General features: G+C 34.8%; 1 protein-coding gene across 2 annotated transcripts in view; it reads right to left on the bottom strand.

Annotated features, from left to right (window-relative positions):
* The window catches only part of Edil3 (EGF like and discoidin domains 3), a 380,429-nt gene that overhangs the window by 283,618 nt on the left and 74,217 nt on the right, over nucleotides 1-22,594 (bottom strand). For both annotated transcript variants that reach the window (XM_090331670.1, XM_090331669.1), the window contains exon 2: nucleotides 7,779-7,907. In XM_090331670.1, coding sequence (XP_090187796.1) covers nucleotides 7,779-7,907 — 129 coding nt within the window. The remainder of the gene's footprint in view (nucleotides 1-7,778; nucleotides 7,908-22,594) is intronic.

The following is a 22,594-nucleotide window of genomic DNA, read 5'->3' as shown; positions in this document are numbered from 1 at the left end:
TAAACAAGTAAGTAGAAAGAATACACAGAAAATCAAAACAAAAAAGAAGAAACTAAGACTTTCTGATAAAATTGTAATCCTTGGGGCCGGTAGTTTGGCCTAGTTTTAGAGTGCTTTCCTAGCATGCACGAAGACCCGGGTTCGATTCCTTGGTACCACATACATAGAAAAAAATTGGAAGTGGTGCTGGGGCTCAACTAGTAGAGCTCTGGCCTTGAAGAAAAAGTCCAAGGACAGTGCTCAGCCCCTGAGTTCAAGCCCAGGACTGGCTAAAAATATTGTAATCCCAAGTATAAATCACTCCCCTACTTGTATCTTTCAAATTCACAATATAAAATGGAATATTTCCATCTGAAAGTTCTTTACCCTTTTGAAAAGTATTTATCCTGTGCACTATTCTTAGTACCTTTGCCACTGTTCCTAAAACAGATCATATAATAGAGATCTGCTGGACCCTCTTCCATACATAACCCTAGTCAAACTTTCAGATTACTTAGCTGGTAGAGGTCTGAGTATAGTTAGAATCTTTTCCTAGACAAGAGCACCCACCAATACTTGCTTCTGTCTACCAGAATACTACTATAAGTGACTGTGTTTAAATCCACCAAAAATATGAAATTATTTGTGAAGTAGAAAAATCAGAATGTGCCAGGCATAGTGGCTCACACCAGTAATCCTACCTACTCAGGAGGCTGAGATCTGAGGATTAAAGTTCAATGCCATCCAGGACACTAAAGAATGTGAGACTCTTATCTCCAATTAATCACTAGAAAATTTCTAGTTAAGTTTCTACTGGGAAATGGGGCTGAAGCCCAGGGGTAAGGCTATAGCCTTGAGCTGAAGAGCTCAGGGACAGGGCCCAGGCCCAGAGTTCAAGTCCTGTGACCCACAAAAACAAACAAACAAAATAAAACAACAAAAAAAACCCAGACATATTAAAGAATATACCTATTTGTAGGACAAACAAGCATACCAAAAAATTAGCTATTTTATCTATATTGTGTGCTAATTGTTATATGTTTATGAGCTGCTGTGTTTTATGTTTCTGAGGTTTTTATAATGACATGGGAATGGAAACAGATTAGTAGTGATGAAATTGGAAATTCTCAAATTTAGTCAAATTTGAATCTGAAATCACATTAGAGAAAGGATGTCAATGGCAAAATAAAAACAGACGACTGAAAAAAGATGGAAGAGAGGGGAAGAAAGGGGAGGGGCAAGGAGGGAAAGAGGAGGAAAGAAGAGGAAAAGGGAAGGAAGGGGAGGGAGGGAGAAGAAAAGAGATGGGAGGGGAGAGAAAAGGAAGAAACTTGATCAGAAGCTAATACTTCTATAGAGAGGATGACAAAGCAGAATTATTATTGAAATGATACACCAACTACATTATCCTACTCTGAGATATTCATAATAGTACAGGTTTTTTTTTTTCTATAATGATGCTGGAACTTGCATTACTTTCCAATTTGAATGTATATATCCTTTGTTTTGAAGTTGATAGACATACTTGGTTAAATGTATAATTATTGACATCTAAAAGTCATTTTGCAAGGCTCAATTTTAGTAACCCTCAAATAGGTTTAATATGTTCAGAGTCATAATGATATTAGTCTGATATCTTAAGAGGACAGCAGAAGCCAACTTTGCCTTCCATCTTGTGTCTTCTTGCCCTGCCCCACTTAGCAGACTTCTCATCTCAGAACTCATCTTAATTGCATTCTCTGCTCAAATGTTAATTTTACAACCTTTCAAATATCATCATTCTAGTCGTTGAGATGCATGAAGGCAAAGCCTATTTTAATACCTAGAACCACAGTAGTAAGAACAGAATCCACACAGATACTCACATGTTTGATGATAATATATGCATTTAAAATATATGATAAATAAATGTATTGATGAATGATTGCTCTATAAATGGTGGGACACAGTATAAGCTAATTTAGTAGTGATACTCACTAGATCTTATATTAGGAATGAACTATAAAACTTGGGGCTGTGGGGGCGGGGGTTGGCCTAGTGGTAAAGTGCTTGGTTAGCATGCAGGAAGACCTGGGTTTAATTCCTCCGTACCACACACATAGAAAAAAGCCAGAAGTGGTGCTGTGGTTCACGGAATAGAGTTCTAGCTTAAAGAAAGCCCAAGAACAGTGCTCTGGCTCTGAGTTCAAACCCCCGGACTGGCAAAGAAACAAAACAAAACAGAAACCTTGTGGAGAAGTAGAACTGGAGGGAAAAACTGGAAGAAAATGAGGGAGGAGGGTGACACTGTTCTAAAATGGTACTTATTCTCGGACTCAATTGTAACTCCTCTGTACATTGCCTTTACATTAAAAGAAAATTCCATTGTTACAACTTGGGCAAATTACACATGCTACAAATTTAAATAATCATCTGTATATTTATCCTTTTCAACTCTACATTAAACTTCCTAAAGTCTAGAAAATTCCTAAAACTCAATATGCAAAATGATGAGCATATGTTTTGCTTTCTAAACTTCGTATCGATTTACATTGACTAAGAAAATGGTACCCAGGTGTTCAGCTAGAAAAATGAGGCACTTATTCTTTATGCCCCCACTTTCAAACCTGTTTTATCCTGAACACACTGTCATTCTCCAACAATTGTCCACTCCGTGATTATGCCACGATTGCTCTCTATTCCTAGAACCACACTAGTCGCCCAGGCCAAGATCATCTTGTCTGATTGGTGTATTGCAGTCACTTTCAAGCTGGCCTTTACAGATTCAGCTTTCATTTACGTTCCTTCCATCTTGCAACAATAGCAATGTTCAAAATTAAAGATCCTATCAGTAGGTTGAAGGAACAAGTCCATATTTCTAAATGATTGTCTTCAATATCTGGCTTTCTATATAATGTTTCTTTTTTGACAGTCTTTTAGCTTCTACCTGCTAAGATTATTTAAAAATTTTAAGTAGACATTACTTCTTTCACAGAGGCATAAATTCCCTGATATTTAGGATGGACACCTGTTTTATATTCTCATGGTCTCCACATATCTATATTATAAAACACTATCTATCTATCTATCTATCTATCTATCTATCTATCTATCTATCATCTCTATAACTATCCACCTATCCAATGTCCATTCCTGCCTCCCAACTGAGTTAGCAATTCCTATGGATTGGTTTATCATATTTCCCTTAGTTAAATTACAATTAGTAAGTACACAGAATGTATTTATTTAAAAATGAAAGGAGTGTCATTTTATGTAATTTTTTATTAAAGAATTTATTAACATTGTATTTTTACCTCACATTTCAAAAGACATGTTTAACAAACAAGTGTTCAAGAAGGGAATTTCCATATACAGTCACTGGCACTTAGTTTTTAGAACATAATCAAAATTAGGCTAAGTGTTTGTATATCATAGATACATATTAATTTATTTTTACATATATTCTTTTATTTCTTAGCAGATCTTAAGTGGGAACACAGCCTAGCATATGTTATTCTTACATCCTATCATTGTACTGCCCACATAATCCCTAAAACTTTAATTTTTTTTAAAAAAAAGTTCAGATATTTTTCCTTTTGTTTTCATTGTCATCATAAATTTGAGTTGTAAGAGTTTATTTTTATTACAAGTGTATTGTTTTACTCCTATAGTATACATAGAAGTATTATGCCATATAAATTAGACAATTTAGTAATTATTTCTATTATGAATTCTATAGTGCTCACTGACAATAGGCATTTTCTATATGTAATGAATGGGAATGACATTTAGTGGCAAATTTACAGTGTCCTCCAGAATGTGAGCAGTTGAAGGAAGTAATTTGGGATTTATCCATGTGGAAATCTGTTTTCAAGTGCCCCAGAGAGGGTGGTAGCATTACTTTCCCTCCCTGCCCTGTATTTGCACATCTGTTCCAACACTGGCTAATATCTTGTAACATTCAAGCCTACCAATCAGGGACATTGCTTTCTTGTTTTGAATTTTTTCCAATTTCTTTCCTCAGATATCAGGATAAAAATAATTCTCAGAGGCGGTATACATTGAATTGTGAAGGTATATAACCATGAAGAATGTGTATGTAAAAGATAAAAGGAGAGGAAAGGACAAAGGGAGAAGAAAAGTTGGTGGATATTGGAATCAATGGAAGTATCTAAAAGAAAATCCAAAGAAAAGTAAGTTTTATACACTAAAGTTCACAAAACTGAACAAGTCAATTTTGCCCTCCTATCACACAAAACACAAGAATGAATGTAAGTGTAATGTAAGGAATGTAGGAAGATGCTTTGCAAAGGAAAAAGAAAAAAGTGTGAGGCTCTCTTTTGAAATAAAAAGCTCAAGAATGCTAAACAAGGCCTTTGCAAATAGTGATGTTTGAGTTAAAATCATAAGGGGAATGTTTTCTAGACAAGTATTTGAAATCCTCAAATGATGATTGCAGATGAACTGCAATGGTTATTTATTCACTTGGAGAATGCCTATGAAGTCTTCATTTATACACTTGTGACCAAGTCATAACTTTCTTTTTCTAAGTAAATATTAGTAAGACCATTCTCATTCCTTTGAAAATTAAAAATGATTAGAGTTAAACCTTTATAGAATCACAAAATAAGCTATTTAAAATGCTTAGAGAAATCTTTAGATATTGATCTATCTCTAAAAAGATGGAAGGGGCCGGGAGTTTGGCCTAGTGGTTAAAGTGCTTGCCTAGCATGCATGAAGACCCGGGGTTCTATTCCTCGGTACCACATACATACAAAAAAAGCCGGAAGTGGTGCTGAGGCTCAAGTGGTAGAGCTCTAGCCTTGAGAAAGTCCAAGGACAGTGCTCAGGCCCTGCGCTCAAGCCCAGGACTGGCAAAAAAAAAAAAAAAAAAAAGAGATGGAAGTAACAGAACAACAAAACCAAAAGCAGAGTCATCACAGTTTAGCTCCTCTCTGTCCTTTAAGACATTAGCACAGTTTTTGTTCTGTTTAGCATAGGATTCCTATATACTTTGTACTACTTAATACTGGAGAAGCAGTGACAAAACATCTCAGAAAGCAGTTACTTTTCAAATAAAAAAGACAAGTCGGATTTTTGTAAGCTAATGCTTAATTTCAGAAAAATAAGGTGCGTTATGGTAAATTAGATATTAATGATGTCTTTTCTAAGTATATTTATTGGGTGCATAATCATTATTTCCATAGTGTGGATATTAGGTATTTAACTCCATTCAGCTCTTGATTTCTATTATTTCAATTCTTTATTACAAGTGCAATGACATCCTAAATAACACAGCAAGTATAAACAGAACATATATCTTTGATGAACTTCTAAATATACTTCATGGAATGATAAAATTGCATGAAGCGCATCAACATATTTAGCTTAACCTGGGCACCACTAGTTAATGCTTATTATCTAAACAAATTAGAAGGCTGAAACCTGGAGGATCAGCGTTTGGAACAAGCCCAGACACCATCTGAAGTAAACCATCAAAATATGGGCCTAGAGGTGTGGCTCAAGGGTTAGAGCTCCTAACTTGAGCAAGCAAGCCCAGTAAACATAAGGTTAAATTCAAGTCCCTTAAAAGAGTGGCTTAAATAATATAGCTATAATAATAAATTTCAATAAAATTATTTTTATAATCTTTTAATCCTCAAATATCATTGAACTAATTGCAATATGACAGTGCTTCAATGGTTGCTAGTCATAAAACTATCTTGTGACAAAATGATAATGTTAATGTTTGAAAATATGTTCCTGGAAGATTAAAGTATTTGCTTTAATATAATTATTAAGTATTTAATATTCTGTGAAGATACTGATTTATTAATTATTCAACTCATTTCTCTTTGATTATATTTAGTTCTTTCAATGTGCTGATAAAAATATTATGTACTACAAATCTTAGGCCCCATCAATCTAGAGGAAGTGCGCTTAAAATAATGCCACTAAAATATAATTCTATTCATACATAATAATTACGAATATTTATAGCTATAATTTTCTTCAAAGTATAAACTTTTGTAAGGGTATGACTCTCATAATAAATAGTAAAATTCAATTTTATATATTCAGATATGGGGGTCAATGGGATTGCAATAGTTTTATTTTTATGGCACTGTGTCAAACTCCTGAAAATATTGGAGTTAATAAAAGCCTTAGAAAAGGATATTACTGGAAGAAAATTATGGGAAGAAAATACCTTTAACTGATAATATAATTAACTCTTTCAGATAGAATCATAATAATGTAACACTAGAAATTACAAAACTAAATAAAAATAAGGCACAGCCAAGTGCCTGTGGCTCAGACCTCTAATCCTCTCTAATCAAGAGGCTGAGATTTCAGGATTATAGTTGAGCCTCTCCAAGGAAGACTGTAAAACTCCGATTAACCAAATAATGAGCAAAAGAAGCAGAAGCAGAAGCAGAGCTATGGTGCAAATGATAGAATTACAGACGTGAGCAAAAAAAGTTAAGAGACATCACCTAGGCCGAGTTCAAGCACCAATATCAGCTTCACACACACACACACACACACACACACACACACACACACACACACACACACACATTCACACATTAAAACCTAGTGACTAGTAACCAAAGATTGTTATTAGTTTTATTTTATTATTCTGCCTTTAATCAACTAGTACTCTCTGAGTGTCTTATGCATAAGGAAGTAATTTAGGTGCATTAACTCAAAGTGACCACTGCTTTGCATGACTGGCACTGTGTCATTTAGTCACACCTCTAGCTAGGCTTTACACTGAAGATGCAGTCACATAAACAGTTCTGTCTCAGGAGGGTTTGAATCACAATTTTTCAGATTTCAGCCTCTTGAATAGCTAGGGTTATACACACGAGCCATGTTTATTTGACTCAGATCTTCTTTTTAAAATCCAAGGATATATGTTTCCAAGGTCAGGTTAAGAGATTTTTATTCAGCATTATGGTTCTAATATATTGAACAGATACAGTTCATCTGACATTTTTCTAGGTATGGATATGAAAAAAACATGGCTTTAAAACTGAATGACTGTATTATCTCTAATCAGCCAAAAATAAAATAAAAGCTCTGTGCAAGTTTTCACTGTGTTAAATTATTTTAACTTATAGCCATTCCCCTAACAAGGAGTTATGAGGAGTTATTTGGAAATCACAGAGAGTTATCCTAAATCCATAACTCAACATGCCAATGAAGAATTTTAAAGATTAAAAAAATCTTGAAATGTAATCAGTGACTCTAATAAATTTTTATAAAGCAATGTTGCTAAAAATACATTTTATTTCTCAGAACCAGAAGTTGAACATGAACCATTGCACATGCTCGGCAAACAATCCTACTGTAAGCTATATTAGCCCTGAAAAGACTTGTAATAACAGGTGGAATACTTTCTTCTTCTTTTATTTGAAATGTACACATATATATTTTAAGTATTTATTTAGAACAGCTACAAAATACTTAAAAATTAGAAATCCATTGAACAGTCTTATTTCATTTGCATTAAAGTGGACCTTGAATTAGTTGTCTTGGGAGCATTTGTTTTTTAGAATAAAAGCAATATATCTTAATATTAGAGCTATGAAGAGTATCTTTTATTGAACTATTATTTATAGTGTGTTACAAAAGCAAATACAAAAAATGATTTGTTTGAGAATACCACTCATATAAACATAACAAACACATTCTGGAAATGGTAACATTCAATAATACCACAGACAAGTCTTTCATACAGAATCTCCACAGTCAAGTTTATCAATTATCCCTGAAAACAAAGGATAAGTACTAAATTGCTTAAATTTTGCACTTACCAACCTCCACAACACTAGAGCAGTTGGGATATGTAAAACCATCTGGACATTCACAGGAAAAGGAATCATCGGCCAAGTCTGACAAACAGATGCCTCCATTTTCACATGGGTTGGGATCACAAATATTACCTAATGAATAAAGAAAGAGAGATCGATAGTTTTATTTTTCTTTCATCTCGCCACTAGACTAGCTCTTGTATCCCATTGTTGTCCTTGGGGATTCACTTTATTAGGTTTCCATGTAAGGTATGTAAGATCTATTTGAAGCCATGGACTTTTAAGAGATATGGTAAGAGAATAGAAACAAACTCTGAATTCGGAACATTGCATTGTAAAGCTAACCATTCGCTTTAGGATGCCTTTATGAATTTGAAATTATATATCTATATATCTCAAATATAGATGTAGATATACATATAAATATAGATATGACTATCTTCTTATAGGCAAGACCAAACAGTAAGCCCTCTGTTGCAACCCAGAACTTATTGTTGACTATGAGAGTTTTGGACAAGTAGGAGGAATATGATTCCTACAGTAGCTGGTAATATGGAGGTTTGTTAATTCACACAGGTTGGCTCTGAGAATAAAATTGTAAAAGCTAAGAAAAGATTATCCTAAATATCAGTGGCAGACTGCTTTATTATTTTAATAAACACCCAGCCTATATATGTATATACTTTGCAATTCTGAAATCCTTCTCACTGAAGTGGGGAGAGGTTATTTCTGGATTTTTACAGTCTAGATCTATGTAATGAAACTTGCTTTGGCCAATAGAATAGTTAATATTCTATTCTCAAGTCTGTGAAGACTTGAGTCAGCAGATTTGGGAAGCACCTAAAACTTTTTACTTCTCTGGTAACCTCATCGCTGTCATGAAAACACATTTAGGTCAGCATAATTGTAATAGATGAGAGAAGTATGGAAGGATAAGAGAGAAACTGTACAGAGAAATCAATTTTTACCATACTGAAGTACAAAAACACGAGGCTTTAATCTTTGACACAGAGAAATCAATTTTTACCATACTAAAATACAAAAAATGTGACCTTAATTTTTGGCATTATTTGGCAGATAGATTCTAGAAAATTCAGTGAGTAAATGCCTCTAAAAAAAACCCCAAAGGAATGATCCCGAATGCTACCTAGAAATGGGCAATTGGTATAGTTCTCATCTAGGATAATGTGGTGAAATGTACCTCATAAACCCCATATGAGCAGAAATTGACAGATTGTTAAAGGGATAGCTCGCCATATGATAAGATTAGTAAAAAAGCACTTGATAGAGAAGTAGTTTAGGAACAGGAGGTCTTATATTAGAAGACAAGATTTCTTATAGAAAATATGATGCCATCTCAACTCCAGACTCTCAAAATAGTTAATGATAAAATGGAGAGCCCTGAAAGGAAGACATGAAGTCGACACAGATATCAGAGCAAGAATGTATGAACTGTATTGGAAAACAATGAAAATAAAAGGATATCTACAAATTTTATATATTGTTCCTAAATATTCTGTTATAGCCAAAGTAGGTTTGATTAAGTCATCAGTGAAAAGAAAGATTCAGAAAAAACTAATAAATGTGGTTTTTCACACAAAGAACATTGGAATCAGATTCAAAAAAGCCCATATAATTTTTAGAGAAACTGTATTTGAATGTGTCCCTTTCTGGATTAAAATGGAATTTGAAGTTTTAAATATTTATAAAGAGGGGAAAGATGAGGTTTAATTTTCTATTTTTTTAAACCCTTTTAAGGACTGCATTCCTTTGGAAGTGCTTTCATATAAATTTATATCTTCTCTCCAGACTGACCATATTAAAATTTTAGAATAACTGAAAATGAAAACTGGTTTTTATCAGATTTATAAAGTAAGTCATAAAACATGATAAATAATAGATTAAAAATACATTAGCACTTGGGTAAATCTAGGAAAATCACAAATCAATGAAGGCATTTTGGAATCCAAAGTTTTTAGTATGATTGGGCCATGATTGGAAATGCCCAAGAATGTACAAATATGTCAGATTTTGTAAGATGAAAATGGGGCAGTATAATTTATAAAATGAAAAGTGACTGAGAAATTTTGATATGAAACTTAGAGTTTGACATCATCAAATGTATATGTTATAGTAATTCTGGCAAGCTTCTGTGTTCTCTGTTGATTGAGACAAGTTGACAACTGGCAAAGAGTTAGTTAAGAAAGCTTTCTGTCTTTTTCATTTTATGCTTGGCCAGATATACATCTCATCATCCTTTTCCCTGTTTATTCTTCTTTTCCTAAGTGCCAGCTCCAAGGAATGCCAAACTAAGGAGTTATTTACCATCAACAAGTATAAAATTTACTATAGGAGATAAAAGCAGGAACAATTATAACACTTAGTCATTAAACCTTTGACTAATATACATGGTCCAAAGTGTGGGATCAACAGAGATGTCTAACATTATTCACTATCAAGAGTTGAAGATGAGGGAGGGAGAGATGAACGCCTAACACACTAGAAAAAAGAAATGATATGTTCTAAGGAAAAACAGCATATCTTCTTCTGGAAATTCCACACAGGCCAGTATGCCCAGTAGTATATAGATATATGTGAGGAACCAAATAAGGTTCTATAAAATATCCTTTGATGCAATGCCAACATTTTTAAATAGTTTAGGGATGGGGAAACAAATGAGCACATTTGTGGTTTGGGATGATCACTTGTGTAAGTACTGTCTGGCATTAGATGGAGAAAGAATAGTTGAGGGCAAAGAACAAAACATTAATGTTTCATAATTGTTCCAGTCAAAAAAAATAAAAAAATGAGTATGATTCTGTTGTATCTTCTTTAGAAGCTGCCACAGGCAAGAAGCCACAGAGGCACCGTTTAATCCCAAATCCAGTTCCTAAGTACTAGGTAATATGAGAGGAAATGAAAGCCCTCCTGCCACACAGATCACTTCTCATCCGATGAGCAACGAATCTAAAAGTGAAGGTGTAACTGTTGAGAATGTATTGGAAGAGTCAAATTAAAATGTGAAATCACGCCTCTGGTGAGGGCACAATGACATAGCTTTGTAAAGTCAGACTAAGAGCACTGTCACATACAAACTCCCAAAATGATTATTACTACCAGGTTTTCATCATCAAGCCCAAGTCCATGGATGTACAACATTACTAGAAAGGGAACTGCTGCATTTCTAGGTCAGATTTTGTTGTTTGTAGCCATGTTCAGAGGGGCAGGCTGGGCTGCGCCTATTATATTGATTTGTTTTTGTCAGCAGAAAAGTGTCCATGGGAAAGAATAGAAGTCTGACTAGGAATTTGGTGGGTTAGGCTTATTTTTGCATAGTTATTCAAAATTAAGGACGTCTCATTCTGACATTACTCTCTCTTAACAAACATCTGTGAGGAGGAAATTTTCCGGTGTTGACATTTTTCTTATAGATCCAGGGTTACATAAGGATGCCATTTCTTATTCCTTCTATTATCTCATTATTTTGGTAAGATTTGAATAATTCAATAAAATATCTCAAATAAATGAAAGAACACATGTGATTGATTCTCTTCCCAGGGGATAATATTAAATGTGGCTTACTCTCTGTGTGGTATGTGTCTCAGTCATGTAAGTATTCTGTGGTTTACATGAGGCAGAACTATCTGTTCATCTCTGGTTCTGTCAGAGATGCTAGCTTTCATTTAGCTGATCATTCTGTTCTGTTTTTGAGGCTTTATGCTCATTCTTAATTTCATTTACTGTGAAACTAATATACATTGATTTTTTATTCTTCCTTTATATTTTGCTGGTCTTATGGCTTGAACTCAGGACCTGGGTACTGTCCCTGAACTAATTTGTGCTCAAGGTTAGGGCTCTACCACTTGAGCCATTGCACCACTTTCGGGTTTTTTTCTGAGTAATTTTATTGGAGATAAGAGTCTCACAGGCAGCCTTTGCTGGCTTCAAACTATGATCCTTGGATCTCAGCCTCCTGAATAGCTAAGATTATAGGAAAGAGTCACCCAACACCTAGCTTGAAAATTAGCATTTTAGTTGATGGTTAAAATTGTAAATACTTACTGTGTACCTAACAATATACATTATGGAATAACTAACCCTAGCTAATTAATAGAAATTTGATCGCTTCACATTGATTTTTTGTATTGAGCATACTACATATATATTATTGCATTTTTCAATAGCTCAGTATATTGGAGTGCACAACCATTTCTTGTGTGATTGTTCCTTTGGAGCTAAAAATTGAGCCTAGGTCTTGGTACATGTCAGACTAGTACTTTATTATTACTAGTCTCGTTTAACAACCCTGAGATTACAACATATTGTGAACAGTCTTCACCCTGCTGTATCTTTTCACTGTCATTAATACATAATAACTTTTTGAGAGGGAGAATAAATTTGATTAAAAATTACACAAATCTGGGCCGGGAGTTTGGCCTAGTGGTAGAGTGCTTGCCTAGCATGCACGAAGACCCAGGTTCGATTCCTCGGTACCACATGCATAGAAAAAAAGCCGGAAGTGGTGCTGAGGCTCAAGTGGTAGAGCTCTAGCCTTGAGAAAGTCCAAGGACAGTGCTCAGGCCCTGAGCACAAGCCCAGGACTGGCAAAAAAAAATTTACACAAATCTATGTTACATTGTGACCAAATATATATGAGCCTTAAAGAAGAGCAGGCAAAGTGCATCACTGTAGGGTGACTTTTTTCTGCATTACTGAGTTACTATTTAATAAAGAAATAGAATATATTTTGCTTTAAAGAAAGCATTGTTGTTTGAGAATATTTTCTTTAAAGCATCCAGAACAGAAATGTCTACTAATAAGGGCATTGAGAAAGCAGACATATAAATAGAGAGGTATTATTTTAATGTGATTTTTTTTGTCAGTCTTGGGCTTGGGCTCAAGGCCTGAGCACTGTCCTTGGACTTTCTCAAGGCTAGAGCTCTACCACTTGAGCCTCAGCACCACTTCCGGCTTTTTTCTATGTGTGTGGTACCGAGGAATGCTAGGCAAGCACTGTACCACTAGGCCAAACTCCCGGCCCCTAATGTGATTTTTTTATGTCTGAACATTAATACCAAATGTCAATGGGAATCTGTATAGAAGGAAAGTAAACAGATGGGTTCCAGAAGAAAGAGAAAGTGAGACATTCTTAGACAACCAACTAATATTAAAAGATATGGAGGAAATCAGTTTTTACAAGTGGAGACCAGTGTGTCTAGGTATATCTGAGATAAATAAAGTTGCCATCTGTATAGTTTAGGGGGAAAGAAATGTAGCAGAAAGATAATATTTGGCCTTGGACAAGTAAAGAATAGACAATAGAAGACATCAGGTATAATCAGTGAAAAGTTATTATAGTTTTCTACTTTGAATATGTTTTGGCATCACAATTATTAATTCCATCCCTTCTGTCAGTTTAGCTTTCTAGGAAGTAGATTTTTTTTTGCAGGGGGCAGAGGGCTTAAACTTAGAGCTTGGTGCAGTAAGTAGATTCATAATTGTTTATATCTGACTTTGTTACCTGATTATATATATATATATATATATATATATATATGCCAGTCCTGGGCTTGAGCTTAGGGCCTGAGCACTGTCCTTGGACTTTCTCAAGGCTAGAGCTCTACCACTTGAGCCTCAGCACCACTTCCGTTTTGTTTTGTTTTTTTTCTGTGTATGTGGTACCGAGGAATCGAACCTGGGTCTTCGTGCATGCTAGGCAAGCACTCTACCACTAGGCCAAACTCCCAGCCCCTGATATATTTTTTATACATTCATTTGTTTATTTTAAATAGAAAAGGGATGAGGGAAAACAAGATGATTGGGAGGAGTGGGGAAGGGAATTAGGGACAAGTCATGAGAAGGGGTATCAATGTGTGAGAAGTAATGTACCTACTGTCTGGCAAATGTAACTGTAACTCCTTTATACATTACCCTGACAATTAAAAAAAAAGCAGGAAAGAATGACTCTATGTAAGAAAGTTTTGAGAAGGCAAGGTAATCAGGAAAAGCCTTCATCTTATGATACAGGTCTAACAAAAATGAAAATAAGGGAAAAAATGAAGGCAAGTGAGGTTTATACTAGGACTTAACAGGGAGCCTCTGTTTCTAATGCAAACTTCACAGAGTTGGCTAACATAATAGGGAGTTTCCAGTCTGACATTTCTTTTCAGAGAATTTCTATTGTGATAGAAATGACCTGATACTTAGGTACTATCCCCACATGACAGTATTGGCTTGAAGCTGTAGGAGTGGAATGAGACTTTAAAGTTCAAGTGACATCCTGAAAGTTCTGTAGAGAAACTCTATTAATGTTAGCTGGGAAAGAAGTATGTTCTTTTTTAAAATTTAGTTTTATAGTCAATGTGATGTACAGAGGGGATACAGTCACATACATAAGGTAGTGAGTATACGTCTTATCAAATATTGTTACCCCCTCCATGTTTTTCTCCTATTTTCCCTTCCCCCAGGCCTCTCCCCAAATTGTAAAGTTCATTTCCAACATACTGTCTTGTATTGTCTCATGAGTATTGCTGTTGCATTGATTCACCCTTTGTCCTTTCTCTCATCATTTTGTTGTTCCCCTTCCCTATTTCAAATAAACATTTATACAATTTAGAAGGTACTGAAATCAAATACGGTGACAACAGGAGAGCTTGTTCTTTCTTAGGAAGAAAGGTTGAAAGGGGTGACATCAGTCAGTATATTGTATAAATTTCTTTGTTAAATAGCAACTATTTTGTATACTAACCTAAAAATAATAATTTTTTGCCAGTCCTGGGGCTTGAACTCAGGGCATGGGCCCTGTCCTTGGCCTTTCTCAAAGCTAGCCTCTACCACTTGAGCCACAGAACCACTTCTGGGTTTTTCTGTGTATGTGGTACTGAGGAATCAAACCCAGGGCTTTGTGAATGCTAGGGAAGCACTCTACCAGTAGGCCATGCTCTAGGCCCTCCCCCCATTATAATAATTCTTAAAGGAAAAAGAAGTTTGACTTGTTGAAGGCTTAGCAATTAATCTATCATAAAATTTTTGAATAGTTTCAAAAAAAGAGATTGGCCAGTGCCTCTTCATGGGTACATACCTCCACTCACTCTCAAAATCGCATTGGTTTAGATATGATATGTATTCTTACTTTGATATAATACCATTGTAGCTTGTCCTATTATTGTCTAGACCCATATGTACTTCTAGTGGGTGGTGTGGATGTGAGAGCAGATATTGAAGTGAAAACATACTCCCATGGCTGGACTTGCTCATATAATTAAAATACACTGTAGGGACTTTTGATTCCCTGTTACTACTATTAATCTAAGGAAGTATTAGCTCAGAAAAGGAATTCTGATTAAAGTGCAATAAACTCTCAGCCTTAAAATTAATTTTTTTTATATTTGTTTGTTTCCTGGTAGACACAGAAACCAGTGAAAGAAGTCAGGCTTAACAAAGGAAAAGTAGATAATATGAGATTTTGTGGCTCTCTCTCACTATAAGCAGGGCTCTTAAATGTACCTCTGTCTATTGCTATCCACGTGCAGTGTTATACCTTGATATTTTTTGGCTGGCTGGCCTCACCTGCTTTAGATTAGGACAGATGTGTTTAATTTTATTCTAACTATGTTTTATGGTTCCATCTGCAGTTTATGGCAGACTCAGGCAAATTAAGCCGATGCTGCTTTGCCTTTTGGCAATAGAATGAAGCAATTATTTTTCCCAGAGGCAAGAAATCATTGCAGGCTAAATTTAACTTACTGTTTGCCTGCTCTCTGCACCTACTCTCCAGGGTTCTGAACGAAGTGGAATTATCTGTGTGTATTCAGCGTTAGCTTCCTACTTCTCCATGATCCACCACCTCTTGCTAGTCACCTTGTATTTTATTTTACTACCTATTTGCAATCCTCAATCTTTTAGCTTATGGAGCAGAAGGAACAGGCATCTATATCCTCTCAAGCATTACTCAAGAAGACAAGACAAAACAAGTACAAATAAGCCAAAATGACAACTAAAAACATCTAGCTTTCTGTGATGTTTTATTTAAGAGTCCACTATACACCACTATGCAAATTCCAGTCGCATAGATAAAGGAACATTCTATGCTGGCACTACTGTGGGAATCCGGTGGACAAGACAGCCAATTTATTTCATTGACATTTAAGTTCTCAGATGGTTTATGTGTTCAATTTTCTTGATAAGTTAGTGCCCATCCCCAGTTCACATATCAGAGGATCACTGACTCATTCGTCATCTATTCATATGCCAGGCACTGCATTTGACACCAGGAATACAGTGAGGTTGAAATGTACAGAGTTTCTGTACTCTTAATATCTATAGTAGGGAGAGGGAATGAATAATTTAAAAAACTCACAAATAAATAAACAAGGTGTTGCACACTGTAATGAAAGGCAGGAGGGAAAGCAGGCTGATAAGAAAGACAGTAAACGGAATTGACTACTGTTAAGATAGATATGAAGTGAAAATTGGAGGAGAAACAGATCCAGCAAATCAAAAGCTAAGGATGACTATTCTACATGAGTGGAAAGGAAGTATTCTGTTGTTAATATGTGAGAGGACACTGAAGTTAATTGATATGGAGGGTGATGTAAATGGCACATTCTGGAAAAATGCCACTAATTATCTTTATAATTTTAGTAGAGATTTAGATACAGGGCCTGGAGTTTGGCCTAGTGGTAGAGTGCTTGCCTAGCATGCAAGAAGACCCAGGTTTGATTCCTCAGTGCCACACACATAGAAAAAGCTGTAAGTGGTTCTGTGGCTCAAGTGGTAGAGCTCTAGCCTTGAGAAAAATCCGACAGTAGTCAGGCCCTGAGTTCAAGCCCCAGGACTAGCAAAAAAAAAATAAGAGATTTAAATACAATTTAAAGGCTTGCATGTCATCCTGTGTGTTTATAATAAGGACATTTTTCCTATGACTATATATACATATGTGTACACATGCATATATATATATATACACAACCTACTGAAAAATACTTTTCAGCTTTTATGCCCACATATATTTCTTCTGAAGGATCAATGTATTTACAGTATCATAAAGGTACTCATATATTTGCAGAATTAATATAAACATATGAATCACTATTTAAATCAATATGCACTCTCTGTTCCTTTTAAAGTGCTAACATACATTAGAATACACTTGCACCATCATTCCTGATATCTCCTCTCCACCTGTACAGATGATTCTATATACAGATGCAAGATGAAAAATGAAAAAAAAATCTGATAGATTTCTCAAGCATGTGCCTCCATAATACAACCTATTATTTACTTCCTTCAATGTCTCTTGAAGCTAAATTTGAAGGACACTACAACCCATATTTATATGAAATGTATCCCACCGAGAGTACTTAAACTCAGGCTCTACAATGATGAAAAGGTAAATCATATGTTTGCTTTTTGGCCACATATTCAGTGCATTGTTCTCCCACTGAACTGAGCAGAGATATCATTTGTGGATAAACTAAATTAAAATAAAACTTTTCCATGAATTGTACCAATTGGGATTTTGGGAAAAATCATAAAAGGAGTACTTGCTAATGGCTGCCAACTCTAGTATAAAAATGAGCAATAACTGTAGTTAAAATGAGAAAAAGTTCATGAAAACTTGCATACTACAGCGGCAAAATTCACAGAAAATGTTAGCACCCTTATGATTTACTGTGTATAAAATAATGGAGCAAATATAAATATCATTTCCTGAACCAACAGCCACTTATGTTGCCTCTTAAGAGATTGTTCTGAATGTTAAATATTTTGTGACATCTGATTGATTTGATGCATATATTTTTATTTTAAAGTCTCTCACAAACTAAAGACTATGATTGCACCTAATATATATTCCAAAAAGTTAACTGAAAAGATAGGATGATTCTGAACAGAGATATGAATACATATAAACACATATAATTGTATGCATTTAATCAATGAGTTCTACATGATCATGTGCGCCTTGCTATGAGGTTTTGGGATTCTCTCCTGAGAATACCTTCTTTTGGTGTGACTGGATGAAAGTTTGGAGTCTTATATAATTTATCATGTCTAAGTGTAATTTTTTGTCTTTTCCTATCCAGTGTATCTGCTTGTAGATTTATAGTCACATTCTACTTACAATAAATGAGGAAAACATACAATTTATAGTTCTTCTCATCTGCGTTACTTTTCTTAATATATTTTTTCCCAAGTCTGTCCAGTTCCTTATGAATGGTGTGATATCATTCCTTCTGATGGAAGCATAGAATTCCATTGTATACATGTATCACATTTTCTTGATCCATTCATCTACTATTTATTGTCATGAAATCCAAGAATTAGAAATAAGGGGTGTTTTTGTTGTTGTTGTTCCTTTGCTTTGTTTGTATTTTCTCTTTTGTCACCATTTCTGGACCTTTTGTCTTGTATGTAAGTTTATCTGATTTGATGAGGAAAGGGGGGAGTACAGAAACCATAAGACAGAAGGTCAACAAAGAGAGATGATATTCACTAGACACTATTTTGAAAATGATCTGTACAAGTTGGATGTGGGGGGAAGGGCTCAGGAAGGAAAATGGGAGAAAATGAGGAACAAAGTGACTTTAAAAAAGAAATATACTTATTTACTTGACTTATGTAACTGTAACCTCTTTTTATGTCACCTTTAAAATACAAATAAAATGAAAAAAATGTAATTTCTAGTTAATATGGTATATCATTCTACAATTATGAAAAGTAAAATAAGACATAAAATAAAAATGTTAATATAGGAATAAGTTTTATTGCAGTAATAAGCCATGCATTTTACTATCAAATCATTGGACATTCTTGTAATAAATGACCATCCTAATTCAGTGGTAGGAAGCTCAAAGCAAATTTCTGAACAGAGAAAGAGCTTATACTTAGATTCAAAAGCACACTAACGCTAATTTAAGCTAGAATGCTGCTCAGCTCTTGTCCAGAAATGTTTCCATTATATTAATGACATTTTTCTCTTTAGATAACTTTGCTTATGCTAATTACATACAGATCTGATGAAAAATCTACAAGAAAATCAGCAGTAATTGTTAAGTATTGACTGAATTTTACATTTGCTAATTTGAAGCTCAGCCATGCTGAATAGTTAAAAATACAAAAAATATTTTGGGTTCTAACATTTTGAGAGAGAATCTTTTGACACACTTTGTATTTCAAAACACTCTGGAGAGTCTCTTAAAATAACAAAGACCAGAAAATTTGAAATTGAATGATGTATTAAAGATGATCTAACCCAGTGCTTTTAAAACTTCACTTGCATATTCAAGTCACAAGGGAGTTTCTCAAATGCCTGATGCCCAGTACAATCTAGTTAAAGGCACTGGGGTAAGAGGCACCTCCCCTTAAAGCTCAATGCCTACAACTTATTAAAGAAGACAAAGGAATGTCAAAAAGTAAGAGAAAGGAAAGAAGGCAGAAATAAGGAAGGATGGAAAGGTGGTACTTAGTTCATATTTCCCTGTCTTCAATTGAGAAGAAACAAATGAGGAGAGATGCTTATCTGAGAAGATTTCTTTGTGAGTGCCTTGTGTGTTAGAAAAAATTACTTTCAGCAATCACTATCAAACAGTGACAAATGATAAATAATGTATTCATTATGGCATATAAAATAGAATAGTTACTATTATATATTAATATGTACTGAATTTCTATAGGTGAATAAGCTAAAAATTTACAAAAAAAATCAGATAACTCAACGATTAGACAATATTTTGACTGTAACAGTTCTGTCTATGGAAAATAACCACTCAACCATTCAGTGAATAATCATTGAAACCTATTGCATCATATCAAAATAATATTTGGGCCCATGACAACCAACTACTTATTCTCAATACTTAATCAAAAGCGTAAGTAAGGCTATATCAGTCCCAGCCCAGGTGAGGGCTAAGGGAACATACACAAAATAAAGGGTATAAAGCTCAGACCTGTGAGACAGGAAGCCTTCAGAAAGCCTGTGTACTTCAACTGAAAAGCAGGGTAAACAACAGTGTCACAGACTGATTACTAAGAGCTTAGGTGTGCTGAGGGCCAAATTACCCTGGTCATCCTGCAAACACTTGAAGACCAAAAGATGGTATTCACTGCTGCTAGATACCATGTACAATCACAGCACCTGTCTTCATAGCCAGATTCTGGGCTGTGTAGCAAGCACTAAGGCATGGCTACGAGAGATTTATACCCTATGCTTATATTATCTGTCTGTCTGTCTATCTATCTATCTATCTATCTATCTATCTCTTCTATCTCTTCAATCTATCCATATAAATATTTGTATATCTATTTATCTCCTATAAATATGGTCATACATATACATATGTATATGTATATGTATATGATGTATATCTCTCTAGTAAGGAGAATTGGCTACAGTATATTGACTCTAACATTTCTTTACTCTTTCCAGAGTTACATAATTGCAATGTTACATGAAATGACTCATTTGTCATTCATAACATGAGTTTAGATTTGAAGTTCTACTCATTATTCTAAATATTTTTTCTTCAAAATCCCCATTGGATTATTTGAAAAATAATAATTGGTAAAAAAAAAGATATACATATCACAAATTTCCCACCACACTTTAAAAAAAGTTATTCAAATAAAAAATAATTGAAATTCAGTGGGTGGTGGGATATAGGTCTAAAAACCTGTTTTTATTTATTTATTTATTTATTGTTTTTTCGTAATGAGGTTTGAACTCAGGATCTTGTGCTGTTTCAGCATGCTTGTTTGCTCAGTTGTCACTTTACCATTTGAGCCAAGCCATTAGCTTGAATTTCACTAGTTAGAGATTTAAACACAACAATCTTTCTGCCTAGGGACTGGCTTCTCAGTCTTGTCAGTAGCTAAGTTTAACCATGAGCCACTAGGCCCAGCTGCAAAATATGTTATTTAATAGCAGAAATCTGGCATTTTGGTGCTGATGAGAAGCTGTTAGTAGAAAAGAAGATCTTACAGATAACAGCAGAAGAATAATCAGAAGGGTAGGGCATATGATGAGAAATGGAATAGTCTCCATGTAAATGTGGACGAATTCAGCTTGAAATGAGAAGGGTGAGAATACAGCAGGAAGTTGGACTATATGCCTATATATTTAGCTCTATGTTCTCAAACAAAAGTCAGGAGTTGTCATCTGTTGTGTGGTAGATATTGCGTGAAATGTGATGGGATTTAGATGCTTGGGGAACCCAGAAGGTGATATTCAACTCTAGTAATTAGAAGATGATTTCCTGGCAAACAGACAATACATCAAAGAAAGCCTTCACCCTTTCACTGAATTCAGAGATAATGGCCAAATTTTCCAATCATGGATCTGCTTCCAGCTGGGATATTGCAAGTGGGCAGTGATATTTTTATCCTTACCAGTGGCTTTACCAGACATGCAAGGCAAGAGTCTACAACCACAACAGTGGTTGTGACATCTCACTGCTTCAGGGATTACACACACACACACACACACACACACACACACACACACACTTAAAATAGCTTATTGGATTACATTCATTTAAGTATCTGTGTCAATAGTTATGCCAAAATTACAAACCTATTGGAATTTTTCTTTTAGAGAACCCTGCAGTTCTTCAGTTGACAAGAGAGAACAAACCAAAAGAAAAGATTTTGGATTCAGTATATAAATAATGCAGCCTGTCGTGATACTAACATTTAGTCCCTCAGTTGCTGTCAAGCAAATCAGCACTCAGTGACTTCAGACAAACAAACAGAGGCTATGAAGAAAATAAAACGGAGTGTCATGCCTAGCTGTAGATACTTGCTTCACAGCTCCTTCTTTTCTAGGTCTTAGATCATGAATTCTGCCTCTGCTAAGTGTAAATCTGCTCAACCACAAAATGAAAATAACCTCCTAGGAAAGCACGTAATACACAGATCAGATACCTGATCACTTACCAAACAGAACAAGCCACAGAAAGAACTGGACATTTTGTTAATCACTGAACAGTGAGTTTGAACAATTTTTTCAGGTGGTAAGTATATGTCATATAAAAATCATAGAAAAATTTTTAGTCTTATTTTCTTAAGGATATTATTTAGGACCGTAGGAGAATAATCTATGACAAAATCTATAGCATAAAATTTGAAAGAATATATTTTACAGTTTTATGTGTAGCCTGAATTACTTATATCCATAATTTGTATAATAGACAAACACCTCACTGCAAGCCACTGTAAAGAGTACCATCAATGACTAGATGTATGTAACCTCTCGGTTATGGTGAAAGCAAACATATCACAAACATCATAAATGATCTTCTTCTCATAAATACTGGGCAATATATACCTCAGTATTCATATGAAAAAATCAGATTTTGGAAGTCAGATTTAGATCATGATAAAATTTTGTTGTGTGAGTCAATGGAATGAGGTTCACTTTTCCCCACTTCCATACATATTATCTTTTGTTCATCGATCAATAATACATTGTGCATTTTATTTCCACATCCATCAGAAAAAAATTCCTAGGCAGGGAGCTAAAATGTGGGTTTAATTAGGAATACATTTCAATTCCATGAGCATATAGTTGTCAATTTACACAGATAAATAGAGTCAGTTCTCAGAAGCCCACATTTACATATGACCTCATTTCATGTATTCAGTGTGGGACAGTCCCCTTTGGCAATATATATTCTGAATGTTGGAGTCTTATGACACCATATCAGTCCTCTAGTTTCTCACATGTCATTTTCTCTGGAATTCAAACTCATCTATGCTTCTAGAGAGGGACTGAGCTCAGGGGATATAGATATAAATATGGATTCCATATTCATTCCAAGAAA

The sequence above is a fragment of the Megascapheus bottae genome, chromosome 4 (assembly GCF_031878675.1).
Source record: "Megascapheus bottae isolate mThoBot1 chromosome 4, mThoBot2.hap1, whole genome shotgun sequence".
NCBI lineage: Eukaryota > Metazoa > Chordata > Mammalia > Rodentia > Geomyidae > Megascapheus > Megascapheus bottae.
The sequence above is the reverse complement of the archived record's forward strand: the minus strand, read 5'-3'. Positions and strand labels throughout refer to the sequence as shown.